General features: G+C 51.7%; 1 protein-coding gene across 1 annotated transcript; it reads right to left on the bottom strand.

The window, feature by feature from the left end:
• Positions 1 to 849: 849 nt before the first annotated feature.
• On the bottom strand, positions 850 to 18,693 carry LOC138763007 (cytosolic 10-formyltetrahydrofolate dehydrogenase; the record flags this gene model as incomplete). Its single annotated transcript, XM_069936487.1, has 12 exons — positions 850 to 905; positions 2,585 to 2,784; positions 3,785 to 3,890; positions 4,715 to 4,880; positions 5,536 to 5,634; positions 10,571 to 10,670; positions 11,240 to 11,333; positions 11,542 to 11,629; positions 14,604 to 14,709; positions 17,221 to 17,291; positions 17,833 to 17,983; positions 18,566 to 18,693. Coding segments are annotated over 12 exons (1,365 nt in total), but the record flags the coding sequence as incomplete, so codon positions are not given.
• Positions 18,694 to 20,909: the final 2,216 nt, after the last annotated feature.

The raw sequence follows: 20,909 nt of genomic DNA, 5'->3' as shown, positions 1-20,909 counted from the left end.
GTTACGAGCAACAACGGGTGGGATCATTCCATGCCTTCCCCCTGCCAATCCCAGCGATCCCAATCCAATCCCACCAACCCCCACTCCAGTCCCTGCCAATGTCTCCACAAGCAGGAGCTAACACTAGGCATATCTGGGTTCCTGAGGCTGCCACACACCTGGGGCAGAGAAAGGGATGGAGCAATGCCAAATTTACAGATGGTTGAAATCGGAAATAAAAACTGAACATGCTGGAACCAAATCACTGCATGAAGATTCTCGCACCCGAATCGGTTTCTCCCTCTATAGTTGCCGCCTGACATACTGAGTGCCTCCAGTGTTCCCTGCTTATATTTCAGTCGAGTAGAGAACGTTAACTATTCAGTGAGATGTGGAGAGAAGCCAGTTCCTCTGGGGGTGGTGAGAGTGCAGAACACAAGGTGGGCAGCCGGGGAGGAGTCGGCATGTCGGGGCATGAGATCTCGGGCTCTCTCCCTCTCACTGAAGCTCATGCACCCTTGAGTGTCAGGGACAGATAGGTAGACCTTTCCTGAAGACGAGGAAGTGGTGAAGTAAAGGTGGGTATGTAGTTGGTCTCAGCGAAGACCCAAGGAGCACACTGAACAGAGAACGAACCAAATATAAAATGGAAATGTGAAGGCAAAACAATTGGATAATGAACTTGGAACAAGAAGGATATTAGTGGACTGTTTCCTGTAATCCATTGAGCCTCACTTCCTTCTCTATTCCCTGCTGTTGTATTCTGGGGAGAGAGTGTGAAGGCAGATCAATCTGTAATCATATGAAGCATCCATCCAGTGATTGGTTCTGTGTGCAAAGGCATAGTGCCCCTGGAAGTTCCTCCTCTCGTTAATATTCAATGGTCACTGTTTTGGTCCTCAGGTACTCGTTCAAAGCTTCCTCCCCTGTGGGATGAGACGGAGAGATTCACCGCAGAGCAAACAGGCAGCAAACAATAAACCATCCTTCTCACGGCTCTTCTACCTTCCTAAAACATCGATGACCCTGCATCTGGAACAATGTGCTCAGCTTTGGTCCTCACACACAAGAAGGATGGGGTTGTACCTTGGGTGTGCAAGAGACCACCAGGAAGTTGTCCATCCAAAGCTGTGGGGGCATGGATCAAGGGAGACAGGGTCAGCGTCATGGGGAGGCATCCGCGGGCCATACCCACCCAAATGAGATATTAAGCCCCCCCAATCCACCTGCAGTACTAGTGTCACTAGGGAGTTACAGACTGGGTGTCACCAAAATGAATCCCGTGGTTTCATCTCCATGCGTTTGAAACGCCGGAGGGAGGGGCAAGTGTGACGGTGCGGCAGATGGAGGAGGATCATGGCAGGTATGGCACCCACTCCCCCCACCCCCTGCTGGGCTCTCGAATGGTAGTTTGTGTTCTACCACCCACCACCGTGGTTACCATAATACCAACCCCCACCCCCCCAATTAGACCTGACACTGAACCTGGGGAGACGTTACCATGGCAGAGAGTCTGTAAGCTGAGGACAAGGGGATTGGGGGAAGGGGGAAAGGCTTTGGAGGGGTTTGAGGAGGAATGTTTCCCACCGGGGCGGGAGGGGAAAGAGTGTGAGATGGAGTCTGGAATCCACTGAACCCACTGGCTGAGGGGGTGATGGAGGCAGGAACCTTTGGAGGTTTGTCGATAACCAAGAATGGCCAAGCCCTGTTTGTAGGACTAGTTACAGAATGGATGGGCTGAATGGCCTGTTCTTGTGAGTTTTAACTCTGTATCTTAGACAGTGCCAGTAGAGGAGAGGGTTGTGTGGCGGGGGGGGGGGGGGGGGTTGTTGTAGGAAGGCAAATGGAACCATCCCAGAGTGCTAGGTTGGTCAGCATGGACGTTGGGCTGAAGGGCCTGTCACCAGTCAAGAATGAAAAGCCTTGATCACTAACTAATTGTCAAATTAATTTCACAAAAATTGCCTTTAGTGTGGCCAGGAAGTGCATATTAGTAACATAGATGTCTATTCATGGTCTTCGGAGATAAATAGCTGCATCCCACTTGAAAAGGTCACATACACTCTCAGGAAAGGATATAACATCTTCCTAAACATCTGGCAGCGTACAAGTACCTCACTGGTGCCAATATAGGGTAGAGCTCTGAAAAGATTTTAACGCTGGTATTATCGTGTCTCCATGTTTTACTGCACACACTGACAATAGGATGATTTTTAAAATTTCTTTTTCTTTGTTTTCTCTGTTTAATAGGACTTGTAAAGAGGGAAGGGAGGGGGTGTTGATTTCTATTTGGCATGATTGTTCATTGTTAAATATATTTAAATGATAAATAAAAATTACTAAAAAAGAATGAAAAGCCTCCATCGTTTTGCAACACTGACAATCCTTTCCCTCCTTCTGCATAACCCACCCAGTCTGGTCCCTGACCTCTCAGGCACTGATGGACCCTCACCCCCCCCCCCCAACTCAGAATTGCCCCTTCCTCATCCTGCAACTTTGCACACAAGGCCACCTGCCCCAGCCCTCAGGATGTGCCACTGTGAGGATGGTACATTTAAGGCAAGAAGTTGGTGCTTTTGCCCATCGAGTGACTGCCAACTCTTACCCAGGTCCTTGCCAAAGCCGGATTGTTTGAAACCCCCGAATGGGGCAGCCACGTCCGTTTTGTTGTATGTGTTGATGAACACGGTGCCAGCCTGCAGCCTCTCGCTGATGTACAGCGCCTTGCTCAGGTCCTGTGTGAATACGCCTGAAGCTAGGCCGAACTCAGTGTTGTTGGCACGCTTCAACACTCCATCCAGGTCCCTGACAAAGAATCCGCACTAGTCAGCAGGTCAGTCACAGACACCAGCTCTTAGATCCCACACGGTCCCACTTGGCACCCATGCAGACACACGGAGCTCTGCATTGACCCATGCAATGCCACATGCACTAACACAGCAGCATGCAGACCAACGTGAACCCATGAGTGGCATGCAGACCCCCTCAGGACTACGTAGATCCACAGCCCCACTCAAAACCATGCAGACCAATGCAGAACCACTGAGCCCCTCCCAGTCCCACAGAGCACCACGCAATCTCATGTGGACTCACACAGCCCGACATTGACTAACATGTGCCCACACAATCCTACAGAACCCAACATTTCCCTACGCAGTCCACATGGCCCCACACAGCCCAGAGTACCACGCAGTCTCATGTGGACTCAAACAGCCCCGCACAGACCCATGTAGTTCTACAGAGCCCCTGTAGTCACAAACTTCTACATCTACCCATCATCACACACCCCTCCCACCTTATCCCCTCTCTCATTCTTACCATCTGTCCAACTCCCATTCCTATGTTCAGCCATCCTTCTCCTTCACCCTCCCACCTCCCCCGGTTCCATCTGACACCCTATCCTTTCCCTAATCCCCCCGATCTGTCTCCCCACCTGACTCCATGTGTTGGTCATCCACCACCCACTCTTCGGACCCCTATCACCCACTGACCCCTTCACCTTAACACTGCCTTCTTCCACTCTCCTTGAACTTCCTCCACCTGGTTGAGGTCCAGGGACATCCAGTCCCTGGCAGCAGCCAAGAGCTGGGGAGAGGGGTCCACCAGGTCTGAATGAGCCACACCCAAGGTGGCTCACTTCTGCCCCACCCAACGCCCACATTCTCTGGGCCACACTCCCCTCACCAGTACAGGATGGCAACTTTGTGTGAGAGCCCAGCATTAATTAGAGTGGAAATCCCAGACCCCCGTCCCCCCGGTCCCATGTCACTCCAAAGCCAGTGTGAGGAGGACAGAGGAAACCTACCCATCAGCAAATTTGGAAATGATCATGATGGGTCCAAACGATTCTTCCCTGGCAATGAACATGTCATCCTGAACATCCGTGAACACAGTGGGTTCAAAGAAGAACCCTGCAATAGAACAGCACAACAGTGATTCAGCTCCGTAAACACACTACTGTCCCCAAGTGGGAGTGGAAGAAGCCGCACCCTGGGAGTGTGTGATGGGACGGTGTGGAGGGAGAGTCACTCTGTGTCTGACCCTGGGAGTGTGTGATGGGATGGTGTGGAGGGAGTTTCACTCCTGTCTGACACTGGAAGTGTGTGATGGGATGCTGTGGAGGGAGTTTCACTCGTGTCTGACCCTGGGAGTGTGTGATGGAATGGTGTGGAGGGAGTTTCACTCCTGTCTGACCCTGGGAGTGTGTGATGGGACGGTGTGGAGGGAGAGTCACTCTCTGTCTGACGCTGGGAGTGTGTGATGGGACGCCGTGGAGGGAGCTTCACCCTGTGTAAGACCCTGGGAGTATGTGATGGGACGTTGTGAAGGGACCTTCACTCTCTGTTCCACCCCGGGAGTCTGAAGAGGGAGCTTGTCACAGTGTCCTGTGCTTGTCCCTGTCACAGTGCCTCAGTAATTGATGGCACATCTGTGAACTGTGGTAAGTTTCCCTTCTCTGCCATCATCAGGAGTTAAAGAATACAGGCTCTTGTTCCTGCAGCAGAGCTGGGAGTTTTCCCAGAGTCCTAAGCACCCGACCTACCCCAGCTCTCTGGCTATGAGGATGTTGGTCTCCGTGAAAGCTCCTTTGTCTGGGTGTGTTACAGAGATGGCCAAATTCAAAACAGAGGTTACATGTCCCTGGGTCCTTCCCTGTCACCCTCCCACAGAGAGCAATGATCCGATCCAAGGTGTTGGCAACATAGTACCTGTCCAGACCTGTCCTGCCACCTACCAGGCCTGGGCACCTGCTTCCCCCCGTAGACCAGTGTGGCTCCCTCCTGTACTCCTGTGGCACAGTACTCAACCATCTTGTCCAGGTGGGCTCTGTGGTTCTGAGGGCCGTGGTCCGTCGACCTATCTAAGGGATCACCGATCTTCATTTTCTTCACCTCCTCGACCTGTGGTCCAATGCAGAAAAGCTTCAATGGAGATAGCAGCCTCCCAACACCTGAGTGCATCCTCATCTCAGCAGCTTGTCCAACAGCCAACTACCCAATGGAAAGGGGGACACCTGGGAGGGTGGAAAGGATGGGTGAAGGGGTCAGGGAGAGGGTGGAGAGGCATCAAGAGGACGGGGAGGGGAAGGGTGGGGAGAGGAAGGTTGGAGAGAGGATTGGTGAACAGGTAGGGAAGAGGAAGGAGAGGAGTAGTGACGGGGTGAGTGAAGGAGAGTGCAGAATGTGGGGAAGAGAAGGGAATGGAGGGGAGGGGAAAGGTGAGGAGGGGAGGATTTAGAAGTGAGGAGAAGGGAGGGGTGGGAATGATGGTAGGGAGGGAAGGGGTTGATGGGAAGAGGAGGAGAGGAGAGGAGGAATGGGAAGGAGAAGGGTGGGGAAGGGAGCAGGGGGGGAAGGGAGGGTAAGGGAGGGTAAGGGAGGAGATGGGATGGGAGGGAGGAAAAGGGAAGGAGTGGGGAGGAAGAGTGGAGAAGTGCAAAGAGGGGAGGGGAGAGGGGGAAGAAGAATGTGTGCTGTACTGCCTCCTGCTCTTCCCGGGTTGGGGGGGGAGGGTGAGGGGGTGTGTGGTGCTGACCCTCACACAGTAGGGACTCACCACTTTGTTCAGGTACAGGTCGTGGATGGATTCCTCAACGAAGAGCCGACCAGCTGCGATACAGTTCTCTCCCTTGTTGAAGAACACTGCCCCCATTCCCTTGGAAGAGACAATGGTTAATGGAACTATCGGAGTGATGCAGCAGGTAGTGCCACTGCTTCTGCTACAGAGACCCAGCTTTGACCTTGACCATCCACTGCCATCTGGGTGGGATTTGCACAATCTCCCCTTGACTGGGGATTCTCCGGGTGCTGGGTAGGTTTATCTCATGTCCGGAAGGTGTGTGGGATCGATGTGTTCACCGGCCACTGGAAGATGTTCCTGGTGCCATAAAGCAGTGTAACCTGGCAGCACTTGGTAGGAATGTGGGGATAGGAGCAGTGGGGACTGTGGGCATGGGTGGTAGGCTTTTGGCATAGACCCAGTGTTCCCAGGCTGAATCTTAGCCAGGATACAGACACTGATCAAAACCACCCCCAGCTGTCCTAAGGCTAGACCTGGTGACACGTCTTTCCATCAGACCGAAAGGCTGGTGGTCTCCAGGGTCCATTCCCTGTTCTTCTCACAAGATTACAAGATATGGGAGCAGAAGGAGGCCCATCGTGCCTGCCCTACCATTTTATCATGAGCCGATCCATCCTCAAACTCAGCCCCACTCCCTGCCTTCTATCCGTAACCCTTGATGCCCTGACTAATTAAATACCTGTCAATCTCTGCCTTAAATACACCCCATGACCTGCCAGTGGCAACAAGTTCTACTGACTCATGACCCTCTGGCCAAAGAAATTTTTTTTGTCTCTCTGGTTTAAATTGACACTCTTTGATCCTGAAGTTGTGCCCTTTTGACCTAGATGATGGCCCCCAGGTTCCACCTCCAGTTGTCCTGAAGCGAGACCTGAAGATACATCTCTTCAAAAGACCGACAGGCTGGTGGTCTTCAGGCTTTACACTCCTACCCAGAAGTGGGAAGAGCGGCTTCACTCCATATTTACTATGATGTTATTGGGACTTGGCGAACTGAGTTGCAGGGTTGCAAGGTTAAACAGGTTAGGTCTAATCCCTGGAGCGTAGGAGAATGAGGAGAGTATACAAAATTATGAGGGGGACAGACAGTAACTTGGGGTATATCTCATCCAGCCCCAGGAATTTATCAATCCTGGGATCTCCTTAATCCTACTTGCCAAGGCCTTCTCATTCCCACTTTGAGCTTTCCTGTCCATTCTTAAGTTACTTCCTGGCTACAAGATAATTTTCATGAGCCCTTCCTGTTTCCTAAATCTAATGTACACTTCCTTCTTCCTCTTAACCAGCTGCCTCGCCTATTTGGGCAACCACAGTTCCCTTTTCCTACTATCTTTTCCCTGTCTCAGTGAAACAAGCCTATCCAGAACTCCACATAAGTGTTCCGAATCAGGTGCTGTCTGTGAGGAGTTTGAACATTCTATGAACATTTTGTACATTCCAGTATCCTCCCACCCTTCAAAACTGTACAGAGGCTATAGGTTAACTGGTCACAGGGGTGTATTTGGGCAGATTGGGCTCGTGGGCAGAAGGGCCGGTTACCGTTGATTTATGTCTAAATTAAAACTGTGAAAGTCTGCTGGCACCTCACCTGCAGGCAGCAGAGAAACCCACCTCTGGCAGGACCTCAACCGAGTGCTTCCTCGCTTCCTGCAGAACCTGTGACAAATCTATCCTCCCCTGACCCTTGTACCCCTCCCTGAACTCACTCCCTTCCCTGTCCTCTGAAGTGAATGCAGAGAGGAGGTCTTCATTGGGAGCCAACGCACAGAGGCAGTGGTTGGGGTGAGGTGAAGGATGGGGGGGATGGGGGCCAGGCTGAGGGGCTCTCCAGTAACAGTAGGCATTTTTAAACTGTAGCTCCTGGGACCCAGGTGTGCTTAGTGGGGCAAAGGTGCTGCCAGGACCTTTTAATCTGAGGGCGGATTTAAGGGGGATCCCGCCTCCGCAATGGTAGGTGACGCATCACACAAACTAGACTCCCCCGTCCCCCCCTACCAGCTGTCATTCTCCCTCCTACTTGCTGTTAGTCTTCCTCCTACCAGCAATCACGCCCCCCCACCCCACCCCATGGCAGCCGACCCCTTTGCCCCCGCAGCAGCCAACCCCTCTCCCCTTCCTCACGGCAGCTGACCCGTCTCCCCTTCCCTTCGGCATTGACCCGTCTCCCCTTCCCTGCAGCATTGACCCTTCTCCCCTTCCCCACGTCAGTGACCCTTCTCCCCTTTCCCGAGGCAGTGACCCCTCTCCCCTTCCCCGCAGCATTGGCCCCTCTCCCCTTCCCCGCGACTGCTGTCCCCTCTTCCCTTTCCTGCTGCAGTGACCACTCTCTGCTGATCGTGGCACCCCTCACCCCCCCTGCCCTATGGCAGCGACCTCTCTCTACCCTCCCAATCATGGCAGGCACTACTTCACTGGGGTTTCCCTGTGACACCAGTGCATAACCGCTGTCACCAGGTCGGCCATTTTCAGTTTCAAGCCGCAGGAGGGCGCTTGTGGAGGGAATGTAGAGGTAGGTGGGAGTGTTTGATGTGGAGGGAGAGTAGAGGGAGCTGGGTGTAGAGGAAGGTGGGAGTGTTTGAGATGGAGGGAGTGTAGAGAGAGGTGGGAGTGTTTGAGGTGGAGGGAGAGGGAGTGAGTTCAGGTGAGTATTACTGGGTTCCCTGACTACCTCAGAGGTATCCAAGCGGTTATGGGACGACCCTGAGTGGGTTGGACTTTTTCAATCTGCCGCGTGAGTGGAGCGCTAACCCCATTTTACATGGCAGCTTGAAAGGGCCTAATGCAGTTGGGTTATCAGCCTTGGTCTGAGACAATGGGTCACATTCCAGCTCCCCTGCTTGGATTGTTGTGCCAAGATCATTGTGAGCCATGTAGAGATTAACCCATGTTAGTCAACAGCCTGATCACATTCACCAAGGTAATTAACTAAGGTGAAGAATGATTTACTAACCACATAATCAATCACTAATCTAACTCCCGTTAATGGCCATGTCCCGGTGACAACTGAGGCAAGGTCACCTTGGAGTTCAACAAGTCACTTCCTCTCCCTCAAACACTCCCACCTCCCTCTACACTCCCTCCACCTCAAACACTCCCACCTCCCTCCTTCCACAAAAACTCTCACCTCACTCCACACTCTTCTGCCTCAAACACTCCCCCTCCCACTACACTCCCTCTGCCTCAAACACCCCCCTCCCACTACACTCCCTCTGCCTCAAACACTTCCCCTCCCTCAACCTCAAACACACTCACCTCCCTCTACACTCCTTCCACCTCAAACACTCCCACCTCTCTCCACACTCCCTCCATCTCAAACACTCCCACCTCCCTCCACCTCAAACACTCACTCTCCCTCCACCTAAAACACTCCCACCTCCCTCTACGCCCAGCTCCCTCTACTCTCCCTCCACATCAAACACTTACGCCTACCTCTACATTCCCTCCACAAAATATCACCTCCCTCTACACTCATTTGTCCTCAAACACTCACCTTCCCGCAACACTCCATCCACAAACAGTCCCATCTCCCTCTATGCTCCCTCCACCTCAAACACTCCCACCTCCCTCTATGTTCCCTCCACCTCAAACATTCCCACCTCCCTCTATGCTCCCTCCACCTCAAACACTCCCACCTCCCTCTATGCTCCCTCCACCTCAAACACTCCCACCTCCCTCCACCTCAAACACTCCCACCTCCCTCCACCTCAAACACTTCCACCTCCCTCCACCTCAAACACTCCCACCTCTCTCCACTCTCCCTCCACCTCAAACACTCCAACTCCCTCTACACTCCCTCCACTTCAAATACTCCCACCTTCCACATTCCCTCCACCTCAAACAATACCACCTCCCACTACACTCCCTTTGCCTCAAACACTCCCCTTCCTGCAACACTCCCTCCATAAACAGTCCCACCTCCCTCTACGCTCCCTCCACTTCAAACATTCCCCTTCTCTCTACACACCTTCCGCCTCAAACACTTTCCCTCCCTTGCCTCAAATGTGCCCCGTCCCTCAACCTCCACACTCCCTCCACCTCAAACACTCCCATCTCCCTCCACACACCCCTGCCTCCAACACGACCCCTCCCACTACACTCCCTCTGCCTCAAATGTTCCCCCTCCCTCGCCCTCCACACTCCCTCCATTTCAAACACTCCCACATCCTCCCTCTACATTCCCCCTCCCTCTCCACAATCCCTCCACCTCAAACACTCCCACCTCCCTCCACTCTTCCTTGCCCTCCACACTCCCTCCATGCTCCCCTCCACACTCCCTCTGCTTCAAACATTCTCCCCTCCACTCTTCCTTGCCCTCCACACTCCCTCCACCCCAAATACACTTCCTCCCTGGCCCTCCACCTCAAACTCTCCCCGTCCTCCACGCTCCCCCTCCACCTCAAATACTCCCCTTCCCTCCACACTTCCTCCACCTCAAACTCTCTCCCTCCACCTTTTTTACTCCCCTTTCCTCATCGATCCCTTCCTTACCCTCTACGCTCCCCCTCCGCACTCCCTCTGACTCAAATACTCCCCTTCCCTCCATGCTCTCCCTCTCCCCCACCCTCTCCCTTCCCAACCCACCACTTCCCATCCCACCACTCCCCATGCCTGCCCCTCCCTCCATGCCTTCCACCCCTCTTCACACTCCCTCTCCCTCTCATTTGTGGTCTCATTTGCCTCCATCTGTCCCCAACTTCTGCTGGGTGTGGGGAGTTGTACAGGTGGTCCCCACCTCCAGCCCTTGTCCCAATCCCCCCACCTCCAGCCCTTGTCCCAATCCCCCCACATCACTCCCCAAACTCTGTTGGAGGGGTTCCTCCCCACCCCAACTCAGCTGGAGGGCCTCCTCCCCTCCCCAATATGCTGGAGGGGCTCTTTTCCTCCTAATACCCAACTCTGCTGGAGGGGCTCCTCTCCCCCCACTCCCCAACTCTGCTGGGAGGGATTCCTCTCCCCCAAAACTCTGCTGGGAGGGGCTCCTCTCCCCCCGTTATGAAACCGTGAGCCTCACCATCCGCACAGCCTTGTGGAGGTTGCAGTCGTTGAAGATGAGGAGTGGGGATTTGCCCCCCAGCTCCAGGGAGACTTTCTTCACATTGCTGACTGCACAGCTATACAGGAGGGAGGGGGAAGGGAATGAAGGAGGGAGGAGGGAAGGGAATGAAGGAGGGAGGAGTGAAGGGGTGTCACCATTAAACGTCGCCTAGATACGTTCCACATAAACACAATCCAGAACAGCTGTCTTTACCCCCCGCCCCATCTCCCCGCGTTTTCTAAGCATCCCCACATGCATTATGTACTCCTCCCCCCCCCACCATTTGCGTTCTCTATCTCCACCCCTCCCCACTGTGATGGGGGTCCGTGTTCCCCACCCCCGTGATGGGGGTCCCTGTTCCCCACCCCCGTGATGGGGCTCCCTGTTCCCCACCCCCGTGATGGGGGTCCCTGTTCCCCACCCCCGTGATGGGGGTCCCTGTTCCCCACCCCCGTGATGGGGGTCCCTGTTCCCCACCCCCGTGATGGGGGTCCCTGTTCCCCAACCCCATGATGGGGTCTCTGTTCCCCACCTCCATGATGGGGGAACATGATGGGGGAACCTGTTCCTCACCCCTGTGATGGGGATATCTGACCCAACCCCCCCAACACTGGAGAGGAATCCTGGTGATATCCCCTCGCTTACCTCTTCATGATGTGTTTCCCCACCGGAGTTGACCCAGTGAAGCCTAACTTGCGCACGTCGGGGTGCTCGGAGATTCGCTGGCCGATCAGTGAACCTGTGGGCAGCAAGTCACACCTGGAGTGGGTGCAGTGTACTGTACACCACCCCCTCCAACCTCCCATAGTCCCCACCCCATCTCTAGCTCCCCCATCCCACTTCCGCCCTCACACCCAATCTCCACCTCCATCGCCCATCCCCAACAGCATGGTGGGAGGCGCAGTACTGAGGGAGTACTAGAGGGAGGCGTAGTGCTGGTCCCCTACCTGCACCTGGTATGATGTTCACCACCCCCTTTGGGAATCCTGCCTTCACGGTGAGCTCTGCAAATTTCAGCGCCGTCAAGGGGGTCACCTGTGGGGAGAATGGGAAATCACAGGCATGAATGAATCTGGCAGCCTTTACGTTCACTAGGCCTCAGCGTGTTGGAAGTTTGGAGGGTCAATCTAGAAAACTAGATGGCCAATCCAGGTCACGGAACAGTGTCTGTCACTCCATTCACGCAGGGGATGTTGGCCATCAGCTCCACAGGTGAGGCGGGCCCCAAGGACTTGTTCGGAGAAGGCAGAGCGATCCCCCCCCAACGTCCACTCCCTCACATGGCAGCTGAGGACAGGGTCTTCCTCAGGGACCTTGCTTGGATTTCCTCGAGGCTCTTCCAACATTCTACCGCAGTTTCATGGGATCTTGCTTTACCAATGTTATATTGCAACCTCCCGGGATCTGGCTGTGACCACACTCCATGGCTGATCCCCAGGATCTTTCTGCGCCCTATCATAAAAACACGAAGGAGGAGCAAGAGTTGGCCATCCGGCCCGTCAAGCCTGCTCCACCATTCAATGAGATCATCTCCACCGACATGTCTTTTTCCCATATTCTTTAATACCCCCGCTTTGTAAAAATCTATCCAACCTTGTCTTAAATATATTTACTGAGGTCACCTCCACTCCCTCAAAGGGCAGAGAATTCCATAGATTCATCACCCCCCTCATCACCATCCTAAATCTACTACCCTGAATCTTCAGGCTCTGTCCCCTAGTTCTGGTCTCCCCCGCCCATGGAAACATCATACCTACCTCTATCTCATCGATGCCTTTCATCATTTTATGCATCTATAAGATCCCCTCTCATTCTTCTAAATTTCAGCGAGTACTGTCCCAGACGACTCAATCTCTGCTCACAGGCAAACGCCCTCATCTCTGGAATCAACCTGGTGAACCTCCTCTGCACCGCCTCCAAAGCCAGTCCATCCTTCCTCGAGTACAGAGACCAGAACTACACGCTCCAGATGTGGCCTCACCAGTACCTTGTACAGTTGCTCTTAAACTCAATCCCTTGAGCAGTGATGGTCAACATTCCATTTTGCCTCCTGATCGCCTGCTGCCCCTGCAAATCAACCTTTTGCGATTCATGCACAAGCGCTCCCAAGTCCTTCTGCGCAGCAGCACGCTGCAATCATTGCCATTTAAACAATAATCTGATCTTCCATTTTTCATTCCAAAGTGAATAACCTTGGGAGCCTTCAGGGTCCACCTGCCAACACTCCACTCCCCCCCCCCCCCCGGATTATTGCTGTGCCACCCTCACCTCCCCTGCTCCTGTGATCTTACTGTGCCTCATTGTTATGTTCATGGCTATGAACCTTCCCAGGGCTTGTTCTGACAAGGAGAAGCAGGACTAATCCCCAAGAGAGGCAGCTCTGTGGTGAAGCGGGATTCATGCCAACCTCCATGCTGCCTGTGTGGAGTTTGCACATTCTCCCTCAGATAGTGAGGGTTTCTGCCAGGTCAGAGAACCTCTGAGAAGCTCAATCGTTTAGGACTGTAGAGGCTGCATCCTGCACTGAGATCCTTGCAGTTCCAGCTGCCCGAGGAATGAGAGGGCCCAGAGATCGGCAGGAAGGCCCTTGGGGTCTAGATCAACACTGATTACGTTGAATAATTAGGCAATTTGAAGGGCTGAATGGCCTCCTGGTGCTCCTAAAAAATTGGCAGTGCTGCTGGAGCTGCTGTCATGGCAATGCTGTTGCCAGAGTGGACCCGGGAGAGCGGGGAGCATGGACACAGCACTGCTCCACAGGGTCCAGCCACCCAGTCATAATGCCGACAACTCTGTTCGGGCTTTAAATGGCACCTGTGCTCAGTAGCAACCACAATGGGTTGAAGACTCCCGGGAGCAGTGGACTGGCGCAGGGCACCAGAAATGAGAAGAAACACCCCGCCGTTGAGAAGGAGAAGCAGACAATCCTACAGGATGGCAACCATTACAGTGGACCAGTGCAGGGCTCAGCGACTGAGGGATCCACAGTCTGGGGGCAACGCAATCAGGTGACCCCCCCCCCCCACCACAGGCTGCGGGGAGCTGGGATCGAGAGGGTGCTGTGCGCGAGAAGTGCTCTTGAAGGGCCTCGGGTGCTGAAGGCTTCCAAATTGTGTTGAAGGTTTGGATCTGGTTGCTGATTGATCGATCTGTGTGGATGCCGAGGGCTGCAGAAGGGCTGGAGGCAAATCCACAGACACTCAGCGACTCAAAGGGACTCCATTTTGCTTCTATTTCTCTTGTACTGTAAGGGGCGCCGGGCAACTCTCATGGCGAGTCTTTGTCTGCCTTACGGCGGGCAAAAGGAAATTTCATCTAATATTGTATGCTCTGCACTGTAACTGACAAAGGAATCGTAAGAGGCATTGATAGAGTGGGCAGTCAGAATCTATAAGTGTCACACACTTCAGGTGAGGGGGGGCAGATAAAGGGCAGGACAAATATTTTACATACAAAGTGGTGGGTGCCTGGAATGGGCTGCCAGGGGTAGCAATGAAAGCAGATACAATGGTGGAGTTTACGAAGCAATGAGAGACCACACCTGAGGAAGAGAATTAGGCCAATCGTGTCTTCTCTGCCATTCAAATTATGGCTGATGGATTCTTCCTTCCAATCCCATTCTTCTCCCTATAACTTTTGACCCCTCCCCTCATGAATCCTGCCAATCAACTTCTGTCTTGAACCTACCCAATGATGTGGTCTCCACAGCCATCTGTGGAAATGAATCCCTCAGATTCACCACCCTCTGGCTGAAGGAATGTCTCCTCATCTCTGTTCTAAAGGGTTGTCCTATCATTCGGAGGCTCTCCTGCTGTGAATGTAAGGGGGATAGGGAAGGATGTGGATCCGAAGCAGGTAGCAGAGTTGTACTTTGATCTGGGAATTGTGTTCAGCACAAACACGGGGGACAGAAGGGCCTGTTCCTGTGCTGTTTTGCCTTCTGTGCTCCACGAGTCACGGTTATTGTGTGGTGCCCACATGTTGTGGGAGGACAGTGCGGACAACTTGCCTGCGCGGGCTTCAGGACCACGGTGTGGCCAGCGGCAAGGCAAGCTGCCGTCTTCCATGCCAGCATCATTAGTGGGTAGTTCCATGGGATCACGATTCCACACACCCTAGTTCAGGGGAACCAGAGAGAGGGCACAGGTCAGCATCCTACAAATACCCCAACAATTCATGGGAGCATTACTTGGTCCACTGCTCTGGAGTGGCCAGTCCTGGGCACAGCACACTTGGCGAGGAACCTGCTGAATGGTGGTTAATTCTGGACTCGAGGTTGAATGGCCTCCTCTGCAGTAATGTGACTGAGCAGGTCATTCATAACCAGGCTGGAATAATAATGCAGAGAATGTGTGTTCAAGTCCCATTGTAGGCAGGTCGAGAACTTGATGTGATCAACAAGGGGGTCCCTTTACATACATACACATGTAAAAGTCAATCTCATAAAAGTCAACCCCATATTTTTGGCTAAAAAATCTGTAATTTTCCATGATCTCATGTGAAAGTTGGCCCTCATTCTTCATAGACAACAGTTGCAAGCACCCATACATAAATGTTGCAATGAGGAAATTAATAGTTTAGAATGACTGAACTATCTGTAGATGAGAGAGCTAGAGAATTTTTACCAATTTTTATCATTGCATTTCTTCCTATAAACCTTTCACTGTTTCAAAGTGCAGTTAAAAAAAAATGTTATGCAGAATTCAAGCAACAGGCAAAAAAAAAATCGTGGAATATAAATGGGTAAAAAACACGTCAGTTTAAAATCGGCACACCTCGCCATTAGCTCTCCATTCATGCAACACACAATCTCAAGCAACTAGACAACATGCTTATCCAGCATCAACTAATCCCCATAGGTGCCAGATATCAGGGACTTTACTGTATAACTGAAAAACATGAGCATTTCCTGTTGATGCTGAAACCAGTGAGGGAGGTGCGGATCACCCTGATACTAAGAGGGGAAGAGGCTTTTCGGCCGTGGGCAAGTAACAAGGTTGGAGAGGTGCAATTTCACAGCGTGGATGTGCAGAATCAGCTGAGAGAGCGCAAATGCTACAATGGTCAAACCGTTGCATTGAAAATTGTTGCATAACGTTGAAGTTCGGCACTGATTACCCAACGTCTACACGCATCCACCTTAACGCACTCCAAATCAGCGTCTTCTTGAGGGGAAAGCAACCTCACCCTCTGTATTATTACTTTAAATCACTGTATTTCCTTCCCTCCTTTACTCATTCAGAGATCATTTGGACTTCTGCTACTGATCTGGCATTTTGGATTCTTGTATGAATTTCAGCCCCTCAAAGTAGCATCCACTGGCGACGTCTGAGTGATGGATCGAGCAATGGTGGACCTGCCCTCCCAGAATTCCATGTTGCAGAGAAACCCCTCCATGAGTGCTCCATGTATACAGCCTTTTCTCTGTCGCACAGAATTCTGGGAGGACAAGTCTGCCATTGCTCGTGTTCTCTCTCTCTTTTCTCTCTGTTTCTCACAGACATAACTATCTTTCTATCATTGATTGTCGTATGTACTCACTTGGTTGTGTGTGTGCGCATGCATTTCATCCCCATTGCGATCTTCCCACGATCTTTATAAATTGTTTTAATGCTACTACCGCTTTCCCACAGCACTTCATAAATTTATAAAGGTTGGCACAACAGGGGCTGAAGGGCTCATACTATGCTGTATATAAAGCTTAATTATGTTATAATTAGGCATGAAAAAGGTTTATTTAATTACAAGATCATAATTGATCAGTAAATTGAATACAAAGTTTATACCTTCTTTTTAATCTTTTGTTTCCTTCACATTCCTGCACTCATTCAAAAACATCATCAGTGCGTCAATTTGTCCCAGGATAGCCCATAGCCCATACACCTCACCGAGGTGGTCCATCCCCAGGGTGATTTGACATCCATGTGCTGATTTGCGTGCATTCATACTGATAATACTGTATATTAGCCATTAATTACTAGGATAAGTTGCCAGTGTGAAAGGGGCTGAAGATGGACAGGACATCGCTGGACGTACAGAAAGTGATTGGGATGCAGTTGTTCTCAGCAGTGGATAGCTCAAGGACTGTTAGGCTGAAGTGGGACTGAGAATGCAACCAGGAGTTAGTTAGGGATGTGAACGTTACAGGGACAGGGTGGGGGGGGGGAGGCACAGGGGAGAAGGGGTCAATGGGATTGCTGTACCAAGGGCTGACACAAACTAGATGGGCTGAAAGTCCTCTACCTGAGCATCAACAATCTATTACTCTAAGATTCTGTGGGGCAGTGGGCCGTGGCGCTGCCTCACAAATCCAAAGACCCAGATTCGATCCCGGCCTCCTGCACTCTCTGTGCAGAGCTTGCACGCTCTCCCTGTGACCACGTGGGTTTCCTTGTGAGGGGTGGGACTTGACAAGTCACTGGAATTTGCAACTGATCTGCCCCCAGTGAGGATGGGAGGGAGAAGGTGGGCAGCAGGGATGGGATCAGGTTAAGATGAGCCAACGCCGAGTTAGTGATTAAGAGACCAGAGGGGCTGTGGCCCAGAGTTCTGATGGACAAGTGCCTGGAGTTTGATGAACTCATCACTCATTTTCCTCCGGACCCCAACAAGCAGTCCAAACTCACCCGATGGGCTCCCTCCTTGTGAAGGTCAAGTTGTGGTTTGGTCGAGCCTGGTTGATGGGGATAGTGGAACCCTGCAGGTGGATTAACGCCAACATTAGAGACCACATGACATTCGTGAGCTGGGCTATAGGGGGGATTGGCTTCATTCACCATGGCAGGCCTCAGTGTGTGAGAGATCTACCAGTGGACAGGTATACACGAACTCACAGATGTATGCATGCACGAGTGTGCAAAGCTCTGTGCCAGTATCTGGATGTGCTGGTGAACAAATATATATGGGTGTATGGATGCATACACTTGTCTGTGGGTGTGCGTGTCTGTGTTTGCACGCATGTGCCTGTGGATGTGCCCCTACATGTATGTGCTTGTGTGCGAGTACATGCATGTACGTTTATGTGCCTGTGTGCATGCAGTGTCCACATAATTGCATGTACTAATGCACAGATGTGTCCGGTTACATGGCAGTCACACCTGAGAGGAGGTGCATGTCAGTGAGAAGATGCAATCTGCCGGGGTGGTGGGGGGGGGGTGGGGACGTGATGGGGTGTGGGGGGTGACAGGGTTGGGGAGGAGGTTTCTGTTCACTGGGTGCAGTTTGCCGCCCTTGCCCACCTGAATCTTGTCACACCAGCCAGCGAAGTAGCGGAAGGTCTGGATGGACATGCCCACGTGCGTTTTCAGTGCCAGGGTGTAGACTGCGCCCGAGTCGATGGCTTCGATTGTGGCCAGTTCCTCCTGGTGCTGCTCCATCAGGTCGGCCAGCCTGTGGGTGATTCAACCAAGCAACAGCGTCAGTGTGAGATGAAGCACCAAGACCTCACTCCTCCTGCTCATTCCCAAGGAGGGAATTGCCAAGGAGGGAGGAGAAGCTCCCTCCCACATCCTCCATTCCTGAGAACATGTGGCCTCGCTCATCTCCATGGATTCCACTCCAGAGCCTTTCCACCCTCTCGCAGATCCCTTCCATCACAACAGCTCTTTCTGATCTTCATACAACACTCAGCCTCTCCATCATTCCTCCCACTTCACATGCTCTAGAATTTAGCCCCTGAACCCCCTCCCATCTACACCTCATCACACCCCCTCCACTCCATCTAAACCTCATCATCCCCCTCCCTCCATCGACCTCATCTACACATTATATCTTGAATGGTCCCCTCACTGGCTAAAGAGTGTACCCCTGCACTGTTTAACTGGACTTTATATCCTGCACTGTCTGGCATTATAACATGTTTGCCTACATTGCTGTCCATTTATTGGTTTATTCTCTGCTGTATGAATTGACTTGGCTGGATAGCATGCACAACAAAGCTCTTCAACATGGTGATACTAAAAGATAACTCACCTGTAGATGAGTCGGCCCCGGTCTCGGGCATTCATCCTCCCCCACTCACCAGTCTCAAACGCTTCCTTCGCCACTGCCACAGCTCTATCTACATCCGAGATCTGGGCAAGGGACACCTTGCAGATCACCTGGGGGGAGATGGAGAGAGAGAGAAGCGTGACTGGGCTGGATAGATAAGGAGGGTCAAGTTGGAAGAGAGAGAGAGAGAGAGAGTGTGTGTGTGTGTGTGTGTGTGTGTGTGTGTGTGTGTGTGTGTGTGTGTGTGTGTGTGTGTGTGTGTGTGTGTGTGTGTGTGTGTGTGTGTGTGTGTGTGTGTAAACACCAGCACACAAGAGAGACAGAGCAGAGAGACAAGCAGAGGGACAACAGAAGCCCCTTTCACACTTGCATCTCACTAAATTGGTTGTTCAGTGTCCTGGGATAGGAATGGGGGTTTGCTTTTCGCACTTGACCACTCCTAACTGAGACACTGCACGCTTTCACACTTGCAAGGAGCCATCCCCAGAGTTAAGACTGTTCCACCTTCTACTGGTGATGTCATGATGCATCGAGTGATGGTGGACCTTCCCTAAACCTTGATCAATGTAATGGGATCTTATAACCATATAACAATTACAGCACGGAAACAGGCCAATTTGGCCCTTCTAGTCCACACTGATCCAAGAACCCTCCTCTAATACCACTTACCAGCACCCTACCCATATCCCTCCATCACCCTCCCATCCATGTACTTATCCAACTCTTTCTTAAATGACAAAATTGACCCTGCCTCCACCACCTTTCATGGAAGCCCATTCCACATAGTAACCACTCTCTGAGTAAAGAAGTTCCCCTTTATGTTACTCCTAAACCTTTGCCCGTCAACTCTCAACCCATGACCTCTTGTATCCATCTCTCCTACTCTCAATGGCAAAAGCCTTTCCACATCAACTCTATCTATCCTTCTCATTATCTTAAACACCTCTATCAAATCCCCTCTCAAAAAATATGAACAAAATTAATCATGCTTAATTATAACATAATTAAGCTTTATGTACATCACAGTATGAGCCCTTAAGCCCCTGCTGTTGTGCCGACCTATATAAACTTTTATAGGGGACTGTGGGAAAGTGCAAGCAATAAATAGCAATAGTGGACTATTTTAAAACAATGTTGGAAAGTTGGTAGCGCTATTGAGCATAATTTTTACAACATGGCAAAGCTAGTAATGCTATCGTGCACAATTTATAAAGACCATGGGGAAAAGCGATGGTGGACCTGCCCGCCCAGAATTCTGTGAGGCAGAGAAAGGGCTATGTGCACAGTTGCATGCACAGAGCACTCATGCAGGGATTTCTCTGATGCATGGCATTATGAGAAGTCAGGTCTGCCATCAATTTTCCCATGGTCTTTATAAATTGTGCACTATTGCGCAACAAAATTTCCCATACTGTTTAAAAATTGTCCGCTATGTTATTTATTGCTATTTATTTCCAATCTCTCTCCCACTGCGACTTTCCCATGGCAAAATTTATACCTTCATTTTAATCTTTTCTTCCTTCAATTTCCTCCCTCATGCAAAAACTTGGGTCATTTCAATACCACAATGCAATTGCCCGTTTCACACTTTCCAAATTGCAACGCTGGCATCTGCAGATGCCAGGGATCGTACTAGGAGTTGAGGACATCAATCCGTGGCGTGAGATGATGTCATTTGATGCCAGCGTTGAGCTGCGCTGGGTGGGTCACGTCTCCAGAATGGAGGACCATCGCCTTCCCAAGATCATGCTATATGGCAAGCTCTCCACTGAACACCGTGACAGAGGTGCACCAAAGAAGAGGTACAAGGACTGCCTAAAGAAAACTCTTGGTGCCTGCCACATTGACCACTGCCAGTGGGCTGATATCGCCTCAAACCGTGCATCTTGGCGCCTCACAGTTCGGCGGGCAGCAACCTCCTTTGAAGAAGACCGCAGAGCCCACCTCACTGACAAAAGACAAAGGAGGAAAAACCCAACACCCAACCCCAACCAACCAATTTTTCACTGCAACCGTTGCAACCCCCTTGCCTGTCCCGCATCGGACTTGTCAGCCACAAACGAGCCTGCAGCTGACGTGGACATTTACCCCTTCCATAAACCTTCGTCTGCGAAGCCAAGCCAAATAAGAAAGATGAGCAGATTTTGCATAAGGGCCAATTGGCATTTGATTCCTGGGATCACTTGCTAGTGTGAAAGGGGCAATAGAGACCGTTTTGGGGAGGGGGGGAAAGGAGGGAGAGGTAGAGAGTGACAAGGAGGGTGAGAGGGAAAGAGAGAGGTGCTCAGGGAGAGAGAGAAAGAACGAGGTAGAGAGGAAGATGGGA

This window comes from Narcine bancroftii, chromosome 5 (genome assembly GCF_036971445.1).
Source record: "Narcine bancroftii isolate sNarBan1 chromosome 5, sNarBan1.hap1, whole genome shotgun sequence".
NCBI lineage: Eukaryota > Metazoa > Chordata > Chondrichthyes > Torpediniformes > Narcinidae > Narcine > Narcine bancroftii.
The sequence above is the reverse complement of the archived record's forward strand: the minus strand, read 5'-3'. Positions and strand labels throughout refer to the sequence as shown.